A 19,103-nucleotide genomic window follows, 5' to 3' on the forward strand; every position below is an offset into this window, starting at 1 on the left:
CAGCGGGTTTGAGAATCTCTTTGCAATGAGATTTGAGGTGTGAGTAGGTGTTTTGTGGTGATCAAAGCTGGAAGTCAATTTTTTGTGGATCATTTGAAACTAAATTTTCTATGTGCAATGTAGGTCTAAAACCTTACAAATAAATTAAGAAGTTTGTGGACATGTTTTTGCCACTAGTCAGTTTTAATTTTTTTGCCATGAAAAATTGGTACTGAAGTGATCTGAGAATGAAAGTATGGATTTCTCAAATTAACTAATTCTAAATGAAAACTTGTGTATGTATTTACTTTTGGTTATGGAAATATAAAACCAATGAAAGGGTCAAGTAACTACTAACCTCACTCTGCAGCACTCTTAGATTCTGTTGTTGCAAAAGGATCTGCTAGTATGGTCCCTTATACCAGCCTGTAATTCCTCATAAAGACAATAGGATTCCAGTAATGTAAGGGTCTGTAGTATTGAATGCCATTACAGGATTATGCCTTTAGGTAAAACTCCCATTAAAGCCCATGGAGGCTTTGCCTGATGTAAAGAGTCCGAGACTGATCCCTGTATTCAGAAATTATCTCATATATATGATAAATTATCTTCCCCCATTGCCTCCTTTCCTTTTTTGAAAGGATCAGAAGACAGTACCATTTAAGAGTGTCACATACATGATCAGGCATTCCTTTTGAACTTTGCTAAGGTACTTGGTTTTATTCAGTTATAAGATTCCTAATCTGTTGTTTTTTACAAATACAGGAAAAATTCATTTAGGATAAAGGACTCAATATTAATTTTAAAGTCGATATAAAATGCAGCTGAAATGTTAAGCATTCCAAAACACAGTTCTGTTTAGAACTCTGCTATATCATGGAGGTATTGGGGGGCGGGTGAAAGGTTGAGCATACACCTTTAAATATATCCTTCCATGTTTGCATTGGTTGGCATTACTGAGTATATGGATGGTTATTTTTTTAAAAAGCTCGTATTATGTGTAGTCACCTTTGTGCCATGAAACACCAGGATGTTGACATTTGCCATTCAATCCTAATTTTTCCCCCAACATACCTTGGTATAAAAATATATTGTATTTTTTAGTTTCCTACTTGGAACTTTCACTAACTTGAAAACCAATACAATGTATATTGGATAATTTTTTATTTTTTTTTAAAGGAACATAATTTTAGCATTTGCTAGTACCATGAGACATGGTCTTATTCCCAATCTGCTTGGCCAAGGGACCCATGCCAGATTCAATTGCCGTGATGCTGTGTGGTGGTGGCTTCAGTGTATACAGGATTACTGTAAAATTGTTCCAAATGGCACAGACATTCTCAAGTGTCCTGTTTCCAGAATGTATCCTACAGATGATTCTCCTGCTCAGCCTGCAGGCACATTGGTAAAGATAATTTCTAATAAGCTGTTTACGTACTACAAACATAATTGTAAGTAAATTAAATCCTAAAAAACCAAAAGAATCACTATTCAGCACGTTCTCCTACTTAAATATTTTTGCAGAGGTCAGCTTTTACTGGGAACAGTATTCGTAGTATTTTGAGGGACAGTGTTTGCTTATTAATGGAGGGCTTCATGGAAGATTTTATAGCAGGGGTCGGCAACCTTTCAGAAGTGGTGTGCCGAGTGTTCATTTATTCACTCTAATTTAAGGTTTTCCGTGCCATTAATATATTTTAACGTTTTTAGAAGGTCTCTCTGAGTCTATAATATATAACTAAACTATTGTTGTATGTAAAGCAAATACATTTTTTAAATGTTTAAGAAGCATCATTTAAAAATTAAATTAAAATGCAGAGCCCCCCAGACCCGTGGCCAGGACCCAGGCAGTGAGTGCCACTGAAGATCAGCTTGTGTGCTGCCTTCAGCATGTGTGCCATAGGTTGCCTACCCCTGTTTTATAGCTATAAAAATTATCTGTCATTTTTGGTGGAATGTGCAGTAAAACAAGGGTGTTCCACATTTTGGTTATTTGCCACACAGTTCGATTACTCATATCAAGCACACGTTGGATCGTGGAAAATAAAACTTTTTGAAACAAGGGCAAAAAAAGTCACCAGTTTTATTTCTAGTTTTCTCCATTTTTTTCAACATTTGACATTTCAATTAAAAAAAAAAAAGGCAAACTCATTGATTGGATTCCTGTTGGATTGTTTGTAAAGTATAGTAATCTGAAAAGTTTAAGTACTTAGACAAAAAGGCTATATGTAATATTCAGATTTCTCCTTTGTCACACAAACAAACAAACCAGGACCAACCACTGTATGAAGTAATACAGGAAGCTATGCAACAACATATGCAAGGCATAGAATTCCGAGAAAGGAACGCTGGTCCACAGTTAGATCGAAATATGAGGGATGAAGGTAAGTAACTTGTGTTACTTAACTTGTTTATATGTGAGTAAAATTGTTGTACAGATTTTTTTCTTTTAGTTAAGCTAATTTCTGCAAAACTATCTTTACATTCAGTGCATCTAACAATGTAATGTTATAAATACACGTGTTAACACTTTAATTTCAGCTATTCTGGCATGAGTACTCTGTAAATAATATTAGCATATCCATTACAAAAATGTGTATGGTGGTTCTAGGAAGACCTTCACCTTTTTCTTTCAGTGGTTCTTTAGAAACAAGCTGACTTCATTCTGATTTTCTTGCTGGGTAGGTTTTAATGTGACTGTAGGTGTCGACCATGAAACTGGTTTTGTCTTTGGAGGGAACCGCTTTAATTGTGGCACATGGATGGATAAAATGGGAGAGAGTGATAAAGCTCGCAACAAAGGAATTCCAGCTACTCCAAGGTACAAACTATAAGCTGTATTGTATAACTTTAGAATAAATCAAAGTTTAGCTTCTTGCATAGTGAGATCCTTGCTCTCCACCATGCCACCAGTAATAAAACATGGAGTGATATGTGAAATATTCCAAACCCTTCTGAATTCTATTTGAGTATTATAAAACATTAACAGAAACCTTCTGTGTACCATGCAGATTCAGAGAAAAAGAACATTGCAAAACATAATCTGTTGACATACTCAGTTCAATATGCTATTCAAATATAATGTTAACTTTTCATGTCTGATGTGCATTACACTGCTGTAGTACTAAATTAGAAGAGTTAACTATTTAGATGTTGTTGAGAAAATACCCAGTAATATTCTATATTGATGCTTGTTGTGGGATTTGAGTGCTACCATATGTAGAACTTGAAATATTTGCAAAGGTTTCTTTCTTATCCTCCTTCTCTAATGCTAATATTAAAATGTCAGTAAAAGCTCTGTATTCTGCTGACATCTATTCAATTTTAGATGGATGAAATTTTTTTAAAAGATGTTACTATATGCCTTTAAACTGGTGCAGACTCTCTGGCTTTGACACAGGACAGGAGAAATAAGGTTGCTCAGGTCAGTTGCAGTTCTGCAAGGAAAGGAAAGGTATTTGAAAGCTTTGCAATAATAGTTCAATGTCTTTCCACAAAATCGAATACCATGTCTGTTTGGTGGCTCTTTGAGTCCTCGCTCATGTCCATTACACTGTTGGTGTGTGAGCTTGCTACATGGACTGGTGCCAGATATTTTTCCCTCAATAGTATCCGTAGGGGACCATCTCTGGCACCCTCTGGAGTGGCACGCATTTGCACCAGTAATAAGAAGCACCGCCGGCTCCCTCCTCCTTCAATTCCTTCTTTCCGCCAGTGATGATGCTGGAACGTCTCCTTGCTTCGGCACGATTTCCTGTCACTATTGTGTCTAGTAGTGAATTTGTTGTATATAGTTGTTTAAGGTTGTATAGTTAATAATTCCCTTAGTGTTAAATTAGAAATAATTAGTCCCATATGGGACTCAGCCTAGGGATGGGGCATGCTGCGGTCCCCAGGCTTCAAACCTTGTGACTTGCAAAAAGCCTATGCCAGTCAGTGATCCCCATAGAGGCTGCAAGTGTTTAGGGGAAACCCACGTGAGCGACAAGTGTCATATTAGCAAGATCTTCAGGCCACAGACCAGAAAGGAGCAGGACATTTGTCTCCGAGCGTTTCTTGCGGAGTCGGCCCTCGCACCGGCCTCGGAGCCGACAAGATTGGACTCTGCTCCAAGCACTGTGGCCTTGGTGTGGAACATGTTGCAAGCAGCGACCTCCGACCGGCACCAATCCCCATCCCCAGGTACCAGCTTAAAAGGAAAGAAAGGCCGGGAGGGGTGTTCTCCTACGTCCTGTAATGGGAAAGAGAGATCTGGAGGAGAGCAAAGATATGTGCGGGGCAGCTCTTCCCCTCCAGATGGTGACCAGGCTCAGATTCCCACTGAGCTGTTGAGCCCAATTCAAGACCCACCTACCACCTCGGAAGGGGCAGAGGCACTTGGCACCTGGCGGTGCTGTCTACACCAGAGGCCTTTCAGGCCGCTAAGGACATCTGTCCCTTCCGGTGCTGCCCACACCAGCCACTGAGATACCCCATTCAAGGGGTAAACCTGCCTTGGGACCCTTCTAGCGGTCACCGTTACTGCGGCACTGTTCCTCGCTGCAGGGAGTGCCTAGCGAGCGCTCACTGGAACAGTGCCACCGGGTCGGCTTACCTGCCAGTTTCTGACCCCAGACTCTAGGCAGCATTCCTCAGACTGTAGGTGTCAGTTGCCAGTGGTCTGGCGCAGACGCACAGAGGGATGACACTCCCAGAGCCCTGGTGCCAGGAGCACCCGAGCCGCTCTCTCAGCACCATTCCGGAGGGTCAAGACATAGGTCCCTGGCGCCCCATCACTGGTTGCCAGATCGCCTGTATGGTTCACTGCTGGCATGACGTCGGTCTTCTCACTCCCATTCCTACTCACGATCTATGGAGCAGCATCACTCTCTAAGGATGAGCCACCCATCACCAGGCTCGCGGCACCGAGAGCCATTGCCCCCGTACAGGTCCTCCAATGGAAGTCCGTGCCCAGAGCCAATGGGCTTGAGGTAGCCCCAGTACTGTCCTAGTCCCCCAGACAAGTCTCTCCCTTGGACAGCGAGGAGGAGAACCTGCCCACAGGCCACAGCCACCCACCCAGAGCATCGGCATTCCCCTCTGGGCCACCAGTGGCAGCATGGCCCCAACACCAGTGGCCAGCCCCCTGCAACTCTGGAACCCCTGGGGGTTTCCCCACCCATCGCAGGGCTTGGGCTGGTCTTGGGGACATCTGAAAGACAATCTGCAACAGTCTCCTGTCCTGATTCAGATGCAGTCGGGGTCAACCAGCCTCGGCCGAGGCACCCCTAGCAGAAGTGGTGGAGTTGGCAGACCCACCTATACCTGCTTCCTGATCATCTTCACCTGATGAGGCGATAGCAAGGCCCTCTCACTCAGTTTGGATGATGCAAGGGCCCACAAGAAGCTTTTAAGGAGGGTCGCCTCAAACTTGGGGCTGGAAGCTGAGGAACTGGTGGAGTCCTCAGACTACCTGTTCAATGTGCTAAGTGCAGCTGCCCTCTCCGAGGTGGCATTGCCAGTGCACGAAGGAGTGGTAAAAACTACTAAGGCCCTGTGGCAGACACCCTCCTCCCTGCCCCCCATTTCCAAGCAGTTGGAAAGAAAATACTACATCTCCGCTAAGGGGTATGAGTATTTTTATACCCACCCTGCTCCAAGCTCACTGGTTGTGTTGGCAGCCAATGAACATGATGGACAGGGCCAACCAGGATTGACACCTAAGAACAAGGCGGCAAAGAGGCTCGATCTCTTTTGGTTGAAAAATTTATTCTACGTCTGGTCTCCAGCTGAGAGTGGCCAACTGTCAGGCTTTACTTGGCCGTTATGATTATGGACTGCCAAATAGTATGGCCAAGTTTGCAGATTTGCTGCCAGAGGATCCCAGGAAGGAATTCCTGGTTATCCTAGATGAGGGCAGAGCTCTGGCCAGGGCAGCCCTCTAAACAGCCTCAGATGTGGCAGACTCTGCGGTCTGGACCGTAGCTTCAGCCCTTTCTGTGAGGCGTGCATCCTGGTTGCAGTCATCAGGCCTATAAATGGAGGTTCAACAATCCATCGAGGTCCTCCCTTTCGATGGCCTGGCACTGTTTTCAGAGCAAACAAACAGTAAAATACATGGCCTGAAAGATTCGAGGGTTACCTTGCACTCCCTGGGCCTTTTCATGCCAGGGCCAGCAAGGAAGTGGTTTAAGCCGCAACAGCTGCACAGGTTCAGGAGCCAACATCGATCAGCGCCCTTCTGCAAGAAGGAAAAGGCCATCAGCTGACAACCTCAGCTCACTTGAGCTTCACCCATAACCAACCGGGTAACAAGCAGGCATTTTGAGGGTGCACATGAGGGCGACCTTCCTGTATGTGTCCTGGATCCTGCTTCCCTGTTGTTTTCTATTTGTCCCCTTCCTCCCTGCCTGATCCTCTATAATGTTGGACTAGTGGGTTTTCAGTACAGTTGCAGGGGGATATGCCCTCCAGTTTATTTCTATCCCACCCTTCCTCCCCGTCCCTCTTCAGGGACTCTTCTCATGAGCATCTGCTCGCTCAGGAGGTGCAGAGCTTTCTGCAGGTGGGAGCTGTGGAAGAAGTCCCTCTGCACTTGAGGGGGAAAGGGTTTTACTCCCACTATTTTTTATCCCAAAAGCCCAGGGGGGTCTACACCCCATCTTCGACCTGTGGAGCCTCAAGTATCTTAAGAAATTGAAGTTCCATATATTCTCTTTAGTCTCCATCATTCTTTCCCTGGATCTGAGAGACTGGCATGCCGCACTTGACCTGAAAGACACTTACTTCCACATATTGATATTTCACAGACACACCTTGTTCCTACGTTTCGTAGTTGGGACCACCCACTACCAATTTGCACTGCTACCTTTTAGCCTAGCAACAGTGCCAAGGGTGTTTATGAAATGCATGTCGGTGGTGGAGGCCTACTTTAGACATCAGGGTATCCAGATCTACCCATACCTCGATGACTGGCTCATCCAGGGCCGCTTCAGAGTCCAGGTCCAGCGCAGTATCAAGCTCTCGGCCTATTGATAAACAAAAATCAACATTGATCCTGGTCCAATGGATAGATTTTATCAGAGTGGTGCTCGACACTATCTGAGCCAGAGCATTCCTGCCAGAGGCCAGGCTCAGGGCAATGTCAAATCTGATTGCCAGCATCACTGCCCATCCTCTCACCATGGGTCAGGGTCTGGCTCAGAGGGCACATGGCAGCATGTACGTACATTGTCCAACGTGGGAGACTCAGGCTGCATCTCATCCAGTTGTGGCATTGCTCTATTCCCCAGCCAGACATCACCTAGACAAGGTAATCACGATCCTCCCGGGAGTACTTACCTTTCTGCCTCTCGGGTGGTCTGACCCAATTCTGGTGTTGGAAGGTGTGCCGTTTGCGATCCATTGTCTCCCTGCTTTTCAGATGCATCCGACCTCAGTTGGGGAGCACATCTCGGTACACTGCACCAGCTGTCCAGTAGGGTGGTACAGGTGTTCAGAGGTCATCAGAATGCTCTTTCAGAAGTAGGGAACTCCGCACGTGGGCTTGTTTGCCACCAGATAGAACAGAAAGTGTCATCAATTTTCTCTCCAAGGCCTCGGCAGAGGCTCATTCTCTGATGTCTTTCTCCTGTCTTGGTCAGGAGACCTGATGATCATCTTCCCGCCAATTCTGATCATCAGCAAAGTCCTCTCGAAAAATCAAGATGGACAAGGCACGGGTCATTATGATCATCCCAGCATGGCCTCACCAGCATTGGTTCAGCGTGCTCATGGACGTGGCCGTTGCAGCCCCGTGGCCACTTCCCAGCCTCCCAGACCTACTCTCGCAGGATCACAGTCGACTCCTGCACCCAAACCTCGCCTCTCACCACCTCACAGCTTGGATGTTGCGTGGCTGAATGCAGAGGAACAAGCTTGCTCTGGTCAGGTACAGCAGGTTTTCTTGGAGAGTAAAAAGCCTTCCACTAGAACAACTTACCTAGTGAAGTGGAAGTGTTTCTCCTCCTGGGAGTCAGAGTGGAATATTTCCCTGACCCAGTCATCTCTGCAGTCCATCCTGGATTACCTGCTTCACTAAAAGCATCAGGGTTTCTTGCCTTCTCTTCGATCAAGATGCACCTGGTTGCCATATCAGCCTTCCATCCTTGCATCCATGGTAGATCGGTGTTCTCACATAAGAGGTCGATCAAGTTTCTGAAAGTCTTTGGAAGACTCTTTCCACTGATCCAGGACCCGGTTCCGCAATGGGACCTCAACCTGGTCTTCTCCAGGCTCACGGGTCTGCCCTTTCTCATTTGTCATGGAAGGTTGCATTCCTTGTATCTATGACCTCAGAGAGATGTGTCTCTGAAATTCAAGCCCTCACTTCAGAGCCCCCATTCACAGTATTCTGCAATGACAAGGTCCAGCTGCGGCCCTATCTGGCCTTCCTGCCAAAGGTAGTGTCGCACATCCATGTCAACCAGGATATCTTACTTCCGGTGTTCTGTCCAAAGACTCATATGACCAATGAGGAGAGGCAGCTGCACACTCTAGATATCAGGCACGGCCTGGCTTTCTACCTGGAGCGCATCAAGCCCTTCCACAGATGAACCCTCGCTGAGTTAGATGGGATGCCATTTGAGTAGCTCTCTGCTTTTCAGAGAATCATGTTGGACATTTTGTTTATCTTCCTCAAGCCTGTCTAGTGACACTGTTGCCCTTCCCATCCCACCTTATTTTAATATGTACATGAGGCTACTAGGAGAGAACCAAAAGTGATATGATGCTGTCAGTATTTGGATGACTGGCAACTAAATCTCCTTTTTGCCCACAATAGTCATTTGTGTTTCCAGTTTCTTGGCAGAAATTGAAGATTGAAGTATTCAGTTAGAGCAAGTTGGTTTGGGCTTATCACAGATGCTGGGAGGTAATGGAAAGTGTCTGGGGAGGGCATCAGGAATGGTATCTGCCTCTGTATATGGAAAGGAGATATATTAATGATTTGTTAAGAAGTTTCACTTTCTAGAGCATCAAATGTGAGTTTAAACTGACAGTAGTGAATCTTTGTTTTTTAGAGGTTTGAGTATATTCACGGGGGGGGGAAATCGTCAAATGTTGGTATCTGCATAAATAGTCTGTGACCTAATATCTTCATTTACATTTCTTCTTAAAATGAGTAGCTGTTCTTTTTTCATCTTAGAGATGGATCTGCTGTGGAAATTGTTGGCCTTTGTAAATCAACTATTCGTTGGCTGCTGGAGTTGTCAAAGAAAAAAGTGTTTCCTTATCAGGGAGTCACCATAAAAAGGCATGGTAAGCAGGCTTATCTCACAAATGTGTGATCAGTGTAGAACCATGATAATTGAACCAGGGTCAATATTGTCTTGCAATCTGTCTACCTTGTGAACATTTTATTAAACATTATGTTTGGGGAATGGGTGTACATAAAACTCAGGATAAGGCTAATTGTTGTTTTGCATCTAAGTAGCAAAATCTATGCAAAGCCCACAAAACACACTTTTTTGTAGGGTATATAACTAAACCTCACTAGCCCAGCTTTCTCCTTCTGTGGGGTACCGATATGGCTATGAATTCACTTGTTAGTTTGAGCTGATTATGACAGTAGTTATAAGACCTCTTAAGAGTTAAGTGAAAGATTAATTTTCAGTTGTTTTTACGATATTTTCTGTGGAGAATTCAGTACGTATTACTGAGACTGAATATGTAAGCTGTTTAAAACCTCTTAACAAAATAATTATTAACCCTGGGAAGCAACTATTTTAACTGTTCCTTTATGCAGTACTACAAAATACAGAGAATACTACCATCAGCATCTGTCATCCTAGATATTTCAGCTTTTATTTAATCATGGAATTAACAACTCATTTTTCTTTTAAACTTTTTAATCCATGGCTTGAGTGGGACTGTTTGTTTCAGTACTTGATAAATATTGCTTACAATTTTGATTTGTAATGTCTGCAGCTCCTCCCCTGATTTGCTGCCTCAGGTACCACACATAGCTGTGTTCTCAGAGCCCAGTTTGTTTAATTTGTATGCTTCATCCTACTGTAGGTAACTTGAATCACTGACGAGCTTAAAGTGCAGCGCCTGATGACCTACAAATTAATTTAAAATTAGCCTTAATTTCTATCCACAATCTCTGACCTGTCTGCTTGTTTAATTCATATCAAGGGTTAGTTTCTAGAAATTGCCTACAACATAATACTACAAAAATAGAAATATTGCAGATGGAATCTAACATATGGCTTCAGTTGCCCTTCTAGGGTATTTTTGCTTTCTTTTGGCTGATTTCTTACAAGTAAAAGATATCTTCTACACAACAACCAACTATATTCGTAACATGCTTTTGATAAATCACATGGAGGAAAAAATTTTTATTGGTGTTACATTCTAAGTCCCTCTAAGCTGCGCGGCAGCCTATTAAATGTCGTGCAGGTGCTCAGGGCTGCGGCAGGGAGAGATGCATCTTCCCCCAGCCCTGGACCTGCCACAAACGGGAGAGGCATCCCTCCCCCAGCCCCGTACCTGCTGCAGCCAGGGGAGAGGCGCCCCAGGCTGGCCCCGGCCCTGACCTGCCATGGCCAGGGGAGAGATGCCCTGGCCCAGACCTGCTGCAGCTGGGGGAGAGGCACCTCTTCCCCCACCCCCACCCAGTCCAGGTGCTGCTGCAGGGAAAGAGAACTAGGGGAAATCCTCTCTCCCTGCCATAGCCCTGGGGCAGCCTGCACCCCAAACCATCCCAGATAGATGGGAGAGTACAAGGAAACAATGAGACAGTATTAGTTAGCATGATGGTTTGTAGTCTCCGCACTTCAGCAGCCTAACAGTTTGAAGGCTTTTGTAGGTACCATGGCAAAGAAGAGTTTCAAGGAGGAATTTGAACATCCTATTGGAATGTATCAAAAACCAAACATATTCCAACTTGGAGAAGAACATGAAGATTTTAGATCATTCAGATGATGTGCAAATCATATTGTTGTTCTCAGACATATTATAGAACAAAGTGTGGAATGGCAAGCACCTTGTGATACATTTTTTTTTATAGATTTCTAGAAGGATTTTGATAGCATCCAGAGAGGCAGTCTTTGGAAAATTATGGCATATTATGAAATACCAGCAAAAATAATTAGAATAATCAAGGATCTATATGATGATGTGCCATCAGAGATGGTGACATCATCAGCCAATGGTTTGCAGTGACAACTGGAGTAAAACAAGAGTGTATTAATATCCACACTGTTTGCACTGGTCATTGACTATGTTATGTGGAAAGTAGCCACAGAGAGCAATTGAGGAGTTTTATGGACAAATGGTAAAGCATAATTGCTGGTTTCGCTGATGACATCGTCCTGCTTAGTTCGATACATTGCTTAAAGGAAGAAAAGGCCTAGCTTTTGGCAGATACAGCAAAAAGCAAGTTGGTTTGTTCAGCAACAAGGGGAACAGAAAATAAATGGCTATCCATGTCCCAAAAGCAACCAGAGTAGATAGGGTAACACTAGAAGTAAGTCATTTTACATGTCTAGAGAGTAAGATGTTCAATGATGATGGCACCATGCTAGATGTCAAGCATTGAATATTAAGAGCAGCAGACAATTTTTATAAACTTGAAAAGATTTGGGAAAGCAGCATGACTAACAGAAAAATACAATTTTTTTAACACTGGCTTCATGTCTGTCCTCCTTTATGGAGCAGTTATGGAAATCTACAATAGAAATTGATGATCAGATCAACTCCTTTATATCTTCAGAGTTCAGTGAAAAGAATTTCTTGCAACACTGAATTTGTTCTCCTTAGAATTTCTAATGTAAAGTATCAAATGTGGTAGGAAGACAGTGATGGGCATATTTAGGACATGCTTTAAGGATGCCACCAACACATCGTCTATGTCAAGTGATAATATGGACACTATCTGGAAAGAGAAAAGAGGGCAACCTAGAGAAATGTTATATGGAACAGTGGAGAGAGAAGCCAAATCCATCAGCATGAATCTCAGAATAGGCCAGCAAAGATTAAATTAAATGTTGGAAACTGGTGGATGCCCTATGCACCTAAGAGATCAGGAGGATAAAGAAAAGATATTTGAAGAACAGTGAAGTGGCTTTACAGATGATTACAGAGAGCTCCTCCTAAGTATAAAGGGCAGCATGGGAGAAAGCAGCATAAAAATACTTGTTTGAAAATTTGACAAGTGGGTGACAGAGGCTGGTATTCTGGGGCTGATTGGAGTTGATCTTTCAATACTGAATGAGAGATGATAGGGTGGGAGTTGGCTGCAAAGGGCCCAAAAAGTGAAAACAAGTATCTTATGTTTGATACAGTAGAGAAGAGGGACCCAGTGGAGAGATGCAAAGAGAGGGGTGACATGGTCAAAGTGACATTGAACCAAATTCAGTAGTACTTACTTCAGCAAAACTTTGTTTCCCCTTACCTCAGGAGAATCTCCAAGTGGAAAGTTGTGGCCTTGTCCATACCTTTTGCATTGAACACCAAGCAGACCAGATAATCTATCCTTTAGTCAGTTTGCAGTGGGTACCAGTCAGCACTGAAAGGTTTTAAAAGGGATATTTGTGGAAAATAGGAACACATTTTAGTTTCATTGACCTGAGATTTTTAGAGGGACAAGGGTGGGAAAATGATGAATACTTAACCATAAGGAGTCTCATAAATATTGACAGGTATCTATGCTAGTTGTAAAAGAAGTAGTCTGTTGCCCTGTCCAGGGCCGCCCAGAGGATTCAGGGGGCCCGGGGTCGGCGGGGGCCTGGCACTTCGGCGGCGGGTCCCAGGGCGGAAGGACCCCCCGCCACCGAATTGCTGCTGAAGATCCGGAGCGGAAGAAGCTCCAGGGGCCCAGGCCCCACGAGCAGGGACGGATTTAGGCCTATTCCACCAATTCCCCCGAATCGGGCCCCGCACCCAAGAGGGCCCCGCGCCCAGTGAGAACCCCTTCCCTGGCTAGAGTCGCCTTTTTAATTTTTACTCACCTGGCGGTGCTCCGGGTCTTCAGCGGCACTTCAGCGGCGGGTCCTTCGCTTGCTCTGGGTCTTCAGTGACAGGTCCTTCAGTGCCGCCGAAGACCTGGAGCGAGTGAAGGACCTGCCGCCGAAGTGCCGCTGAAACTCGGAGCACCACCGGTGAGTACAAGCCCCAAGTGTGTGTGTACTTTTTTTTTAAAAAAAAAGTCATCCCTGCCGGGGCCCCACCGAAACTGTTCGAATTGGGCCCCACACTTCCTAAAGCCGGCCCTGCCCACGAGAGTTTTACAGGGCCCCCAAAGCGAGTGAAGGACCCACTTGGTGCCCCCCCGGGCAGCCCTGGCCCTGTCAAAATGTGTCCTGAAAAACTAGAGATTTATTCACAGAGCATTTTAACAATTGTTATATATAACAGAGGCTACTACTATTAGTTTTCACCTAAGGAGAAAACCCAACCTAAAAAACCAAGCAGATCTGGTGCATTCATAGTTGGTCTATGTTTAAATCGCACCCCAGAGGAAGACAGACTACACATAAACCGATATAAAACAAGATCTTCTACATCTCATTTTTCAGCAAAAAATACAACATTTACCCCCTCCCAGCCCCTGGCTTTGGATTCACTTAGCTTTTGTCCATCTTGATGCAACAGTTTAAAAAAACCTAAACTGTATTTTTTTTAAATTCTGTTGAAAAACTAGTTCATAATACCAGTTTAAACACTATTTTCTGGTTAGTCTGAATGAGGTATAACCATGTGCTAGACTGCAAGCTAACTAGTAGAGCCTTGTTTAACTACACCATTTCTTAAAATGGCTACTCCCCATCCAGACTAGCCAGGCAAACCCTTTGGGGCTGAACCAGTATTAAGCCATGTTTAAAATCTACTCCCCTAATACTGTTTTATTCCCAATATTGATAAGATTTCAATCCACACTATCTTGGGAAAAGGGAAAAGCTTTTGAATCTAGATAACCTGGATATCCTTGAAAGCATTTTGGGGGCTATTGGCATAACCTTCAGTTTTCACTTTTATACTAATCTACATGTTATAATGGCCATTCCTTATTTTATCAGCAGCCGTAGAAGTTTTTTAAGACTTCAAGTATGCAAGAGTCAGTAATATTTACAAAACTAAGGAGAGGCGTAGACTTATTACTAGAAAACAAATCCTGCATATTAACTTTTTTCAGGAAAAAAGGAAACCATCACATATGACGAGTGGAACGGGAAGATTCACGGGCACTTTGAAAAGCTGTTCTTTGTCTCTGAGAACCCAGCAGATCCTAACGAAAAACATCCAAATCTGGTTCACAAGCGTGGCATATACAAGGACAGCTATGGAGCTTCAAGTCCTTGGTGCGATTACCAGCTCAGGCCAAATTTTACTATAGCAATGGTTGTGGTGAGTGGAAAAACATGTTCATAGTCACAGCTTCTTTAACTATTTTGATTGAATTGAACTAAATTTGAGGGGGTTCATTTGCATGGGGTAAACCAGGAGGGACCCATTGCTTGGAATACACTTGTATCTTTAATGGAGTAGTGGGTTTTTCTTTAATAAGCTTTCAGCATCAGCCCATCTAGAACCTCTTCCAAAGGATTTGCCTAATTATGTTTGGGCCTGCTAACCAATGTGTCATTAGGATAAATCTAGAAAGGAACTTCCTGTATTGAAGATGCATTTGCACGGCGTTAACTGAAAATTGCCTTTTTTGTTTGGTTTTGTTTTGTTTAATCTTTTTATGGAATTTATAGACGCATAGACTTTAAGGTCAGAAGGGACCATTATGATCATCTAGTCTGACCTCCTGCACAATGCAGGCCACAGAATCTCACCCATCCACTTCAATAACAAACCCCTAACCTATGTCTGAGTTACTGAAGTCCTCAAATTGTGGAAAGGGATAGATAATAAAACAGTAAATATCATAATGCCTCTATATAAATCCATAGCACACCCACACCTTGAATACTGCGTGCAGATCTGGTCACCCCATCTCAAAAAAATATATTAGAACAGTACAGAGAAGGGCAAAAGTACAGAGGAGGGCAACAAAAATGATTAGGGCCAGGGAACAGAGATTAAAAAGACTAGGACTGTTCATCTTGGAAAAGATGATTAAGGGGAGATACGATAGAGGTCTATAAAATCAAGAATGGTCTGGAGAAAGTGAATTAGGATAGTGTGATTTACCCCTTCACATAACACACAAACCAGGGTCACCCAATGAAATTAATGGGCAGCAGGTTTGAAACAAACAGAAGGAAGTATTTCTTGACACAACACACAGTCAACTGTGGTACTCCGTTGCCAGGGGATGTTGTGAAGGCCAAAGTATAACTAGGGTTCAAAAAAGAATTAGATAAGTTCACGGAGGATAGGTCCATCCACTGCGGTTAGCCAAGATGGTCAGGGACGCAACCCCATGCTGGGTGTCCCTAAATCTCTGACCGCCAGAAGCCGGGGAGTCCTGATACATTTTGTATCTATTATAAAGGGCTGTAGTTTTCTCCATGAGTATATTGAAAAGTAATACAAATGTTTGAAGTGCACTATGCAGTTTGTTGATTTCATAAACAATACTAATTTTTTTTAATGCAAAGTTTATTGATTAAATCTCTGTTATTCTGCCAGGCCCCTGAGATATTCAGTCCTGAGAGAGCTTGGAAAGCTCTTGAGATAGCAGAGGAAAAGCTGCTTGGTCCACTGGGAATGAAAACGTTGGATCCAGAGTAAGCATATTAGAGATCATTATGTGTAGTATGCATAGTTTTAATCATGTTACCAGACTAACAGTAAGAAGTTCACTTTGATATGTTTCGTTTCATTAAGAATACCTCAAGAAATGCACTAGCTAATTACACTATATAATATATTTATTTTAGTCAAGATTATTTAGCTGTTCTAAAGCCAGTTCAGATTCATTTAGTTATTTACAAAATCACCATTTTATTTACTATTTTGCTCCCATTAAAAGTTGGTCATTAAATTTTCAAAAACTTCTAATAGAACTGGTTATACAGTATTAGTATTAGTTTGAAAAAAGGCAGCACATAGAATTTGAGCATAAGTTATGACAGAATTGTGACCAATATACTGTCGTTATGGACTGAATATAGAGTTCTATACTTGTAGCTCTGTAGTACATAGTATTGATGCAATAGGTCTTGTATAAACTAACCACTGAAGAATATTAATACTATAATCTTGTTAGGGCCACGATATAATGGTCCTTCCTTACTGTCTCCCTTGTGCTGTGTTGAGTACCATCTAACCATGTGAATTCATATTATTCTTCTAGTGCTTGCTCATATCGATTCCAATTAGGTGTGCGCGTGCTGTGTGCACGATCGTCGGAAGATTTTTACCCTAGCAACACTCGGTGGCTCGGCTGAGGCGCGCCCTTATAGCGCCGGATATATGCCCCTGCCGACCCAGCGCCCCCTCAGTTCCTTCTTACCGCCCGTGATGGTCGTTGGAACTGTGGAGCGTGGCATAGCTGATCTCCACTCCACTCCCTAACTCTTTACTCGTTTTTCTCTAGTTAGTTTTGTAGTATAGTTGTTAGTCGTTTCTAGTTGTAGTTAATAGTAAATTGTGTATGTAGTTGTTGGGAAGAAAGGCGGTTCCTCCCCTCCCTATTTCCCAGTACCTGGGCTCATGCCTGGGTCTCAGGGTTTCAAGCCCTGCTCGGCCTGTCTTAAGCTGATGCCTATGGGAGACCCTCACGACTCCTGCCTGAAGTGCCTGAGGGAATCCCATCAAACAGATTAGTGCCGTATCTGTAAGGCATTCAAGCTGTGGACAAAAAAGGAGCGGGACTTTCAATTGAGGCAGCTCCTCCATGGAAGCGGCAGTTAGCCCGGTGCCCTTGGGCCCGAGCAGAGACCCGGTGCTGTCGGCCCGAAGCACACCTCTGGCACTGGAAAGACCCGGCACCGGACGTCTCCGGCACCACGCTGGCCCAGCGCCACTCGCTATCTCTGGGGTCTAAGAAGCAGCACAAGCAACCTGCTGCTTCTGCCCAGTCACAGGCACCGCTTGTGCCCCCCTGTTGCATCGCACTCATGCAGGAACAGAGCCCAAGCAGAGAGAGAGAGTGTGTGTGTGTATGCATATCCATTTATTCATTCCCAGCATGCTCTTATATACAATATGGGCAACAATCCATTGCTAATTGATTAATTATACACACACAACCACAGCTGTAACCCCATAGGGTAATTATCATCCTACACACCTGTATCCTATTTACAATTAGCTGGCCAATGAGAACAAGCCCAAGGCCAGTCCTTCACACACAACCCAGCATAATCAGTTCAGCATCTCACATTGTAATCCCACACCCCCCTTGGACCAAAGTCCTGTACCGGACCGCCCCGTGAAGGCTCCAACTCCGGCACCATCAATTCCAGCGCCGTTGAGTCCGGTGCATATGAGCTCCCCGGTGCGCACCGCGGTCGAAGTTGGTCTGCCGTCTACCCCAGAGACCTTCTCTACGGCCCGCAACTTAATTGCCCTCACTGAGTCGGGGCCGTCGCAGCCTCCAGCACCACCGGTGCAGTCAGTCCCATCGATAGGGAAGCCCGCTATCATGCATCCCAGCAACTTGGTTATCAGTACATACCTTCGTCTCCCACTATGCAACAGTCCAGGGGTGATGCTGCATTTGGTTCAGCGGTCCTTCGCTACGCGACATCTCTCTCCGACCCCACCGCCTAGGTAAGGCTTGGGAGTCACCTAATTGGAGTCGATATGAGCAAGCACTCGAAGAAGAAAAGATGGTTACTCACCTTTGTAACTGTTGTTCTTCGAGATGTGTTGCTCATATCCATTCCAAACCCGCCCTCCTTCCCCTCTGTCAGAGTAGCCGGCAAGAAGGACCTGAGGGGGCTCTGGATCGGCAGGGGCATATATCTGGCACCATAAGGGCGCCACTCCAGGGGGCACCTCCACCAAGCCACCAAGTGTTGCTAGGGTAAAAATCTTCCGACGATCGTGCACGCAGCGCGCGCACACTTAATTGTAATGGATAGGAGTAACACATCTCGAAGAACAATAGTTACAAAGGTGAGTAACCATCTTTTTTGAGTTTTCTCTAATGCATTGCATAAATTTTATTTAACTTGTTGCTTTGTCTAAATCCTTTACTTTCTTACAGTGATATGGTTTACTGTGGAGTATATGATAATGCCCTGGACAGTGACAACTACAATGTTGCCAAAGGTTTTAATTACCATCAAGGACCTGTAAGCTCTAAAATTCCTGAGTTTCATATTAAATTAAAGTCTGTTGATATCTCAAATTGATAGCTAATATATTATCTCTTATATCTTTTTGTTTAGGAATGGCTCTGGCCTATTGGATATTTCCTTCGTGCAAAGTTGTACTTTTCCAGATTAATTGGTCCAGAGATGTATGCAAAGACGGTCGTTTTGATTAAGAATGTTCTCTCTCGCCATTATGTTCATCTTGAGAGGTAGGTCATCATACAGTTAAAATATCATACAGTTAAAATATTAATCCAAACTAGTGGTGTCCAATGTCTAGTTGCATATAAAAGATAGACACACACAAATTTTCTTCAAAAAATGTTTTTGAGCATTTAAGACCTACAAAATAAGCACCAGTGATTTGGTGTTTTCTGAGTGTATAAGTCACCACTATACAGAGTGCCATTTAAGTCCTACATCAGCCTTCAAAATAGGCTAAACATTGCTTTTTTTATCTTAAATATTTAATATCTGTCCTATCACAAAGTGAGTGAGCAATTTTAAAATCAATCATGGAGAAGAATAAATAGAAAATATTTATTAAGAGAAAACAGAATTTGAGGTCTAAATTGCTAGACAACTAACAAAAAATGTGATGCAGAAGAAAAAATATGGATGTGTACTTTCAAAACTGCTCAAGATCTATGTTTTTCAACAGTCTGAGGGCTGATCGCAACAGGTTAAATAATGTAAGGAAATAACCGTTAAATTGTATAAAATGGGATTACATAACTTCTGAAGTTGATTGGGTAGGTCACGTGAATGTGCCAATTAATCATTACTATAGAACTGCATTTCAGAAACTCATCACTGCACAATGGAAATATTACTTCATTAAGAAAACAGAGTCATTTACTCTCCTACAGTGCACATGGCCTTCCTTAA

At 43.6% G+C, this 19,103-nt stretch overlaps 1 protein-coding gene across 4 annotated transcripts in view; it reads left to right on the top strand.

Moving 5' to 3' along the window:
• The window catches only part of AGL (amylo-alpha-1, 6-glucosidase, 4-alpha-glucanotransferase), a 74,099-nt gene that overhangs the window by 50,096 nt on the left and 4,900 nt on the right, over positions 1-19,103 (top strand). For all 4 annotated transcript variants that reach the window (XM_045026432.1, XM_045026431.1, XM_045026430.1 and 1 more), the window contains 8 exons: positions 1,159-1,384; positions 2,252-2,363; positions 2,665-2,800; positions 9,143-9,255; positions 14,135-14,346; positions 15,580-15,677; positions 18,107-18,194; positions 18,291-18,424. In XM_045026432.1, coding sequence (XP_044882367.1) covers positions 1,159-1,384; positions 2,252-2,363; positions 2,665-2,800; positions 9,143-9,255; positions 14,135-14,346; positions 15,580-15,677; positions 18,107-18,194; positions 18,291-18,424 — 1,119 coding nt within the window. The remainder of the gene's footprint in view (positions 1-1,158; positions 1,385-2,251; positions 2,364-2,664; positions 2,801-9,142; positions 9,256-14,134; positions 14,347-15,579; positions 15,678-18,106; positions 18,195-18,290; positions 18,425-19,103) is intronic.

Source organism: Mauremys mutica, chromosome 8 (assembly GCF_020497125.1).
Source record: "Mauremys mutica isolate MM-2020 ecotype Southern chromosome 8, ASM2049712v1, whole genome shotgun sequence".
Classification (NCBI taxonomy): Eukaryota; Metazoa; Chordata; order Testudines; family Geoemydidae; genus Mauremys; species Mauremys mutica.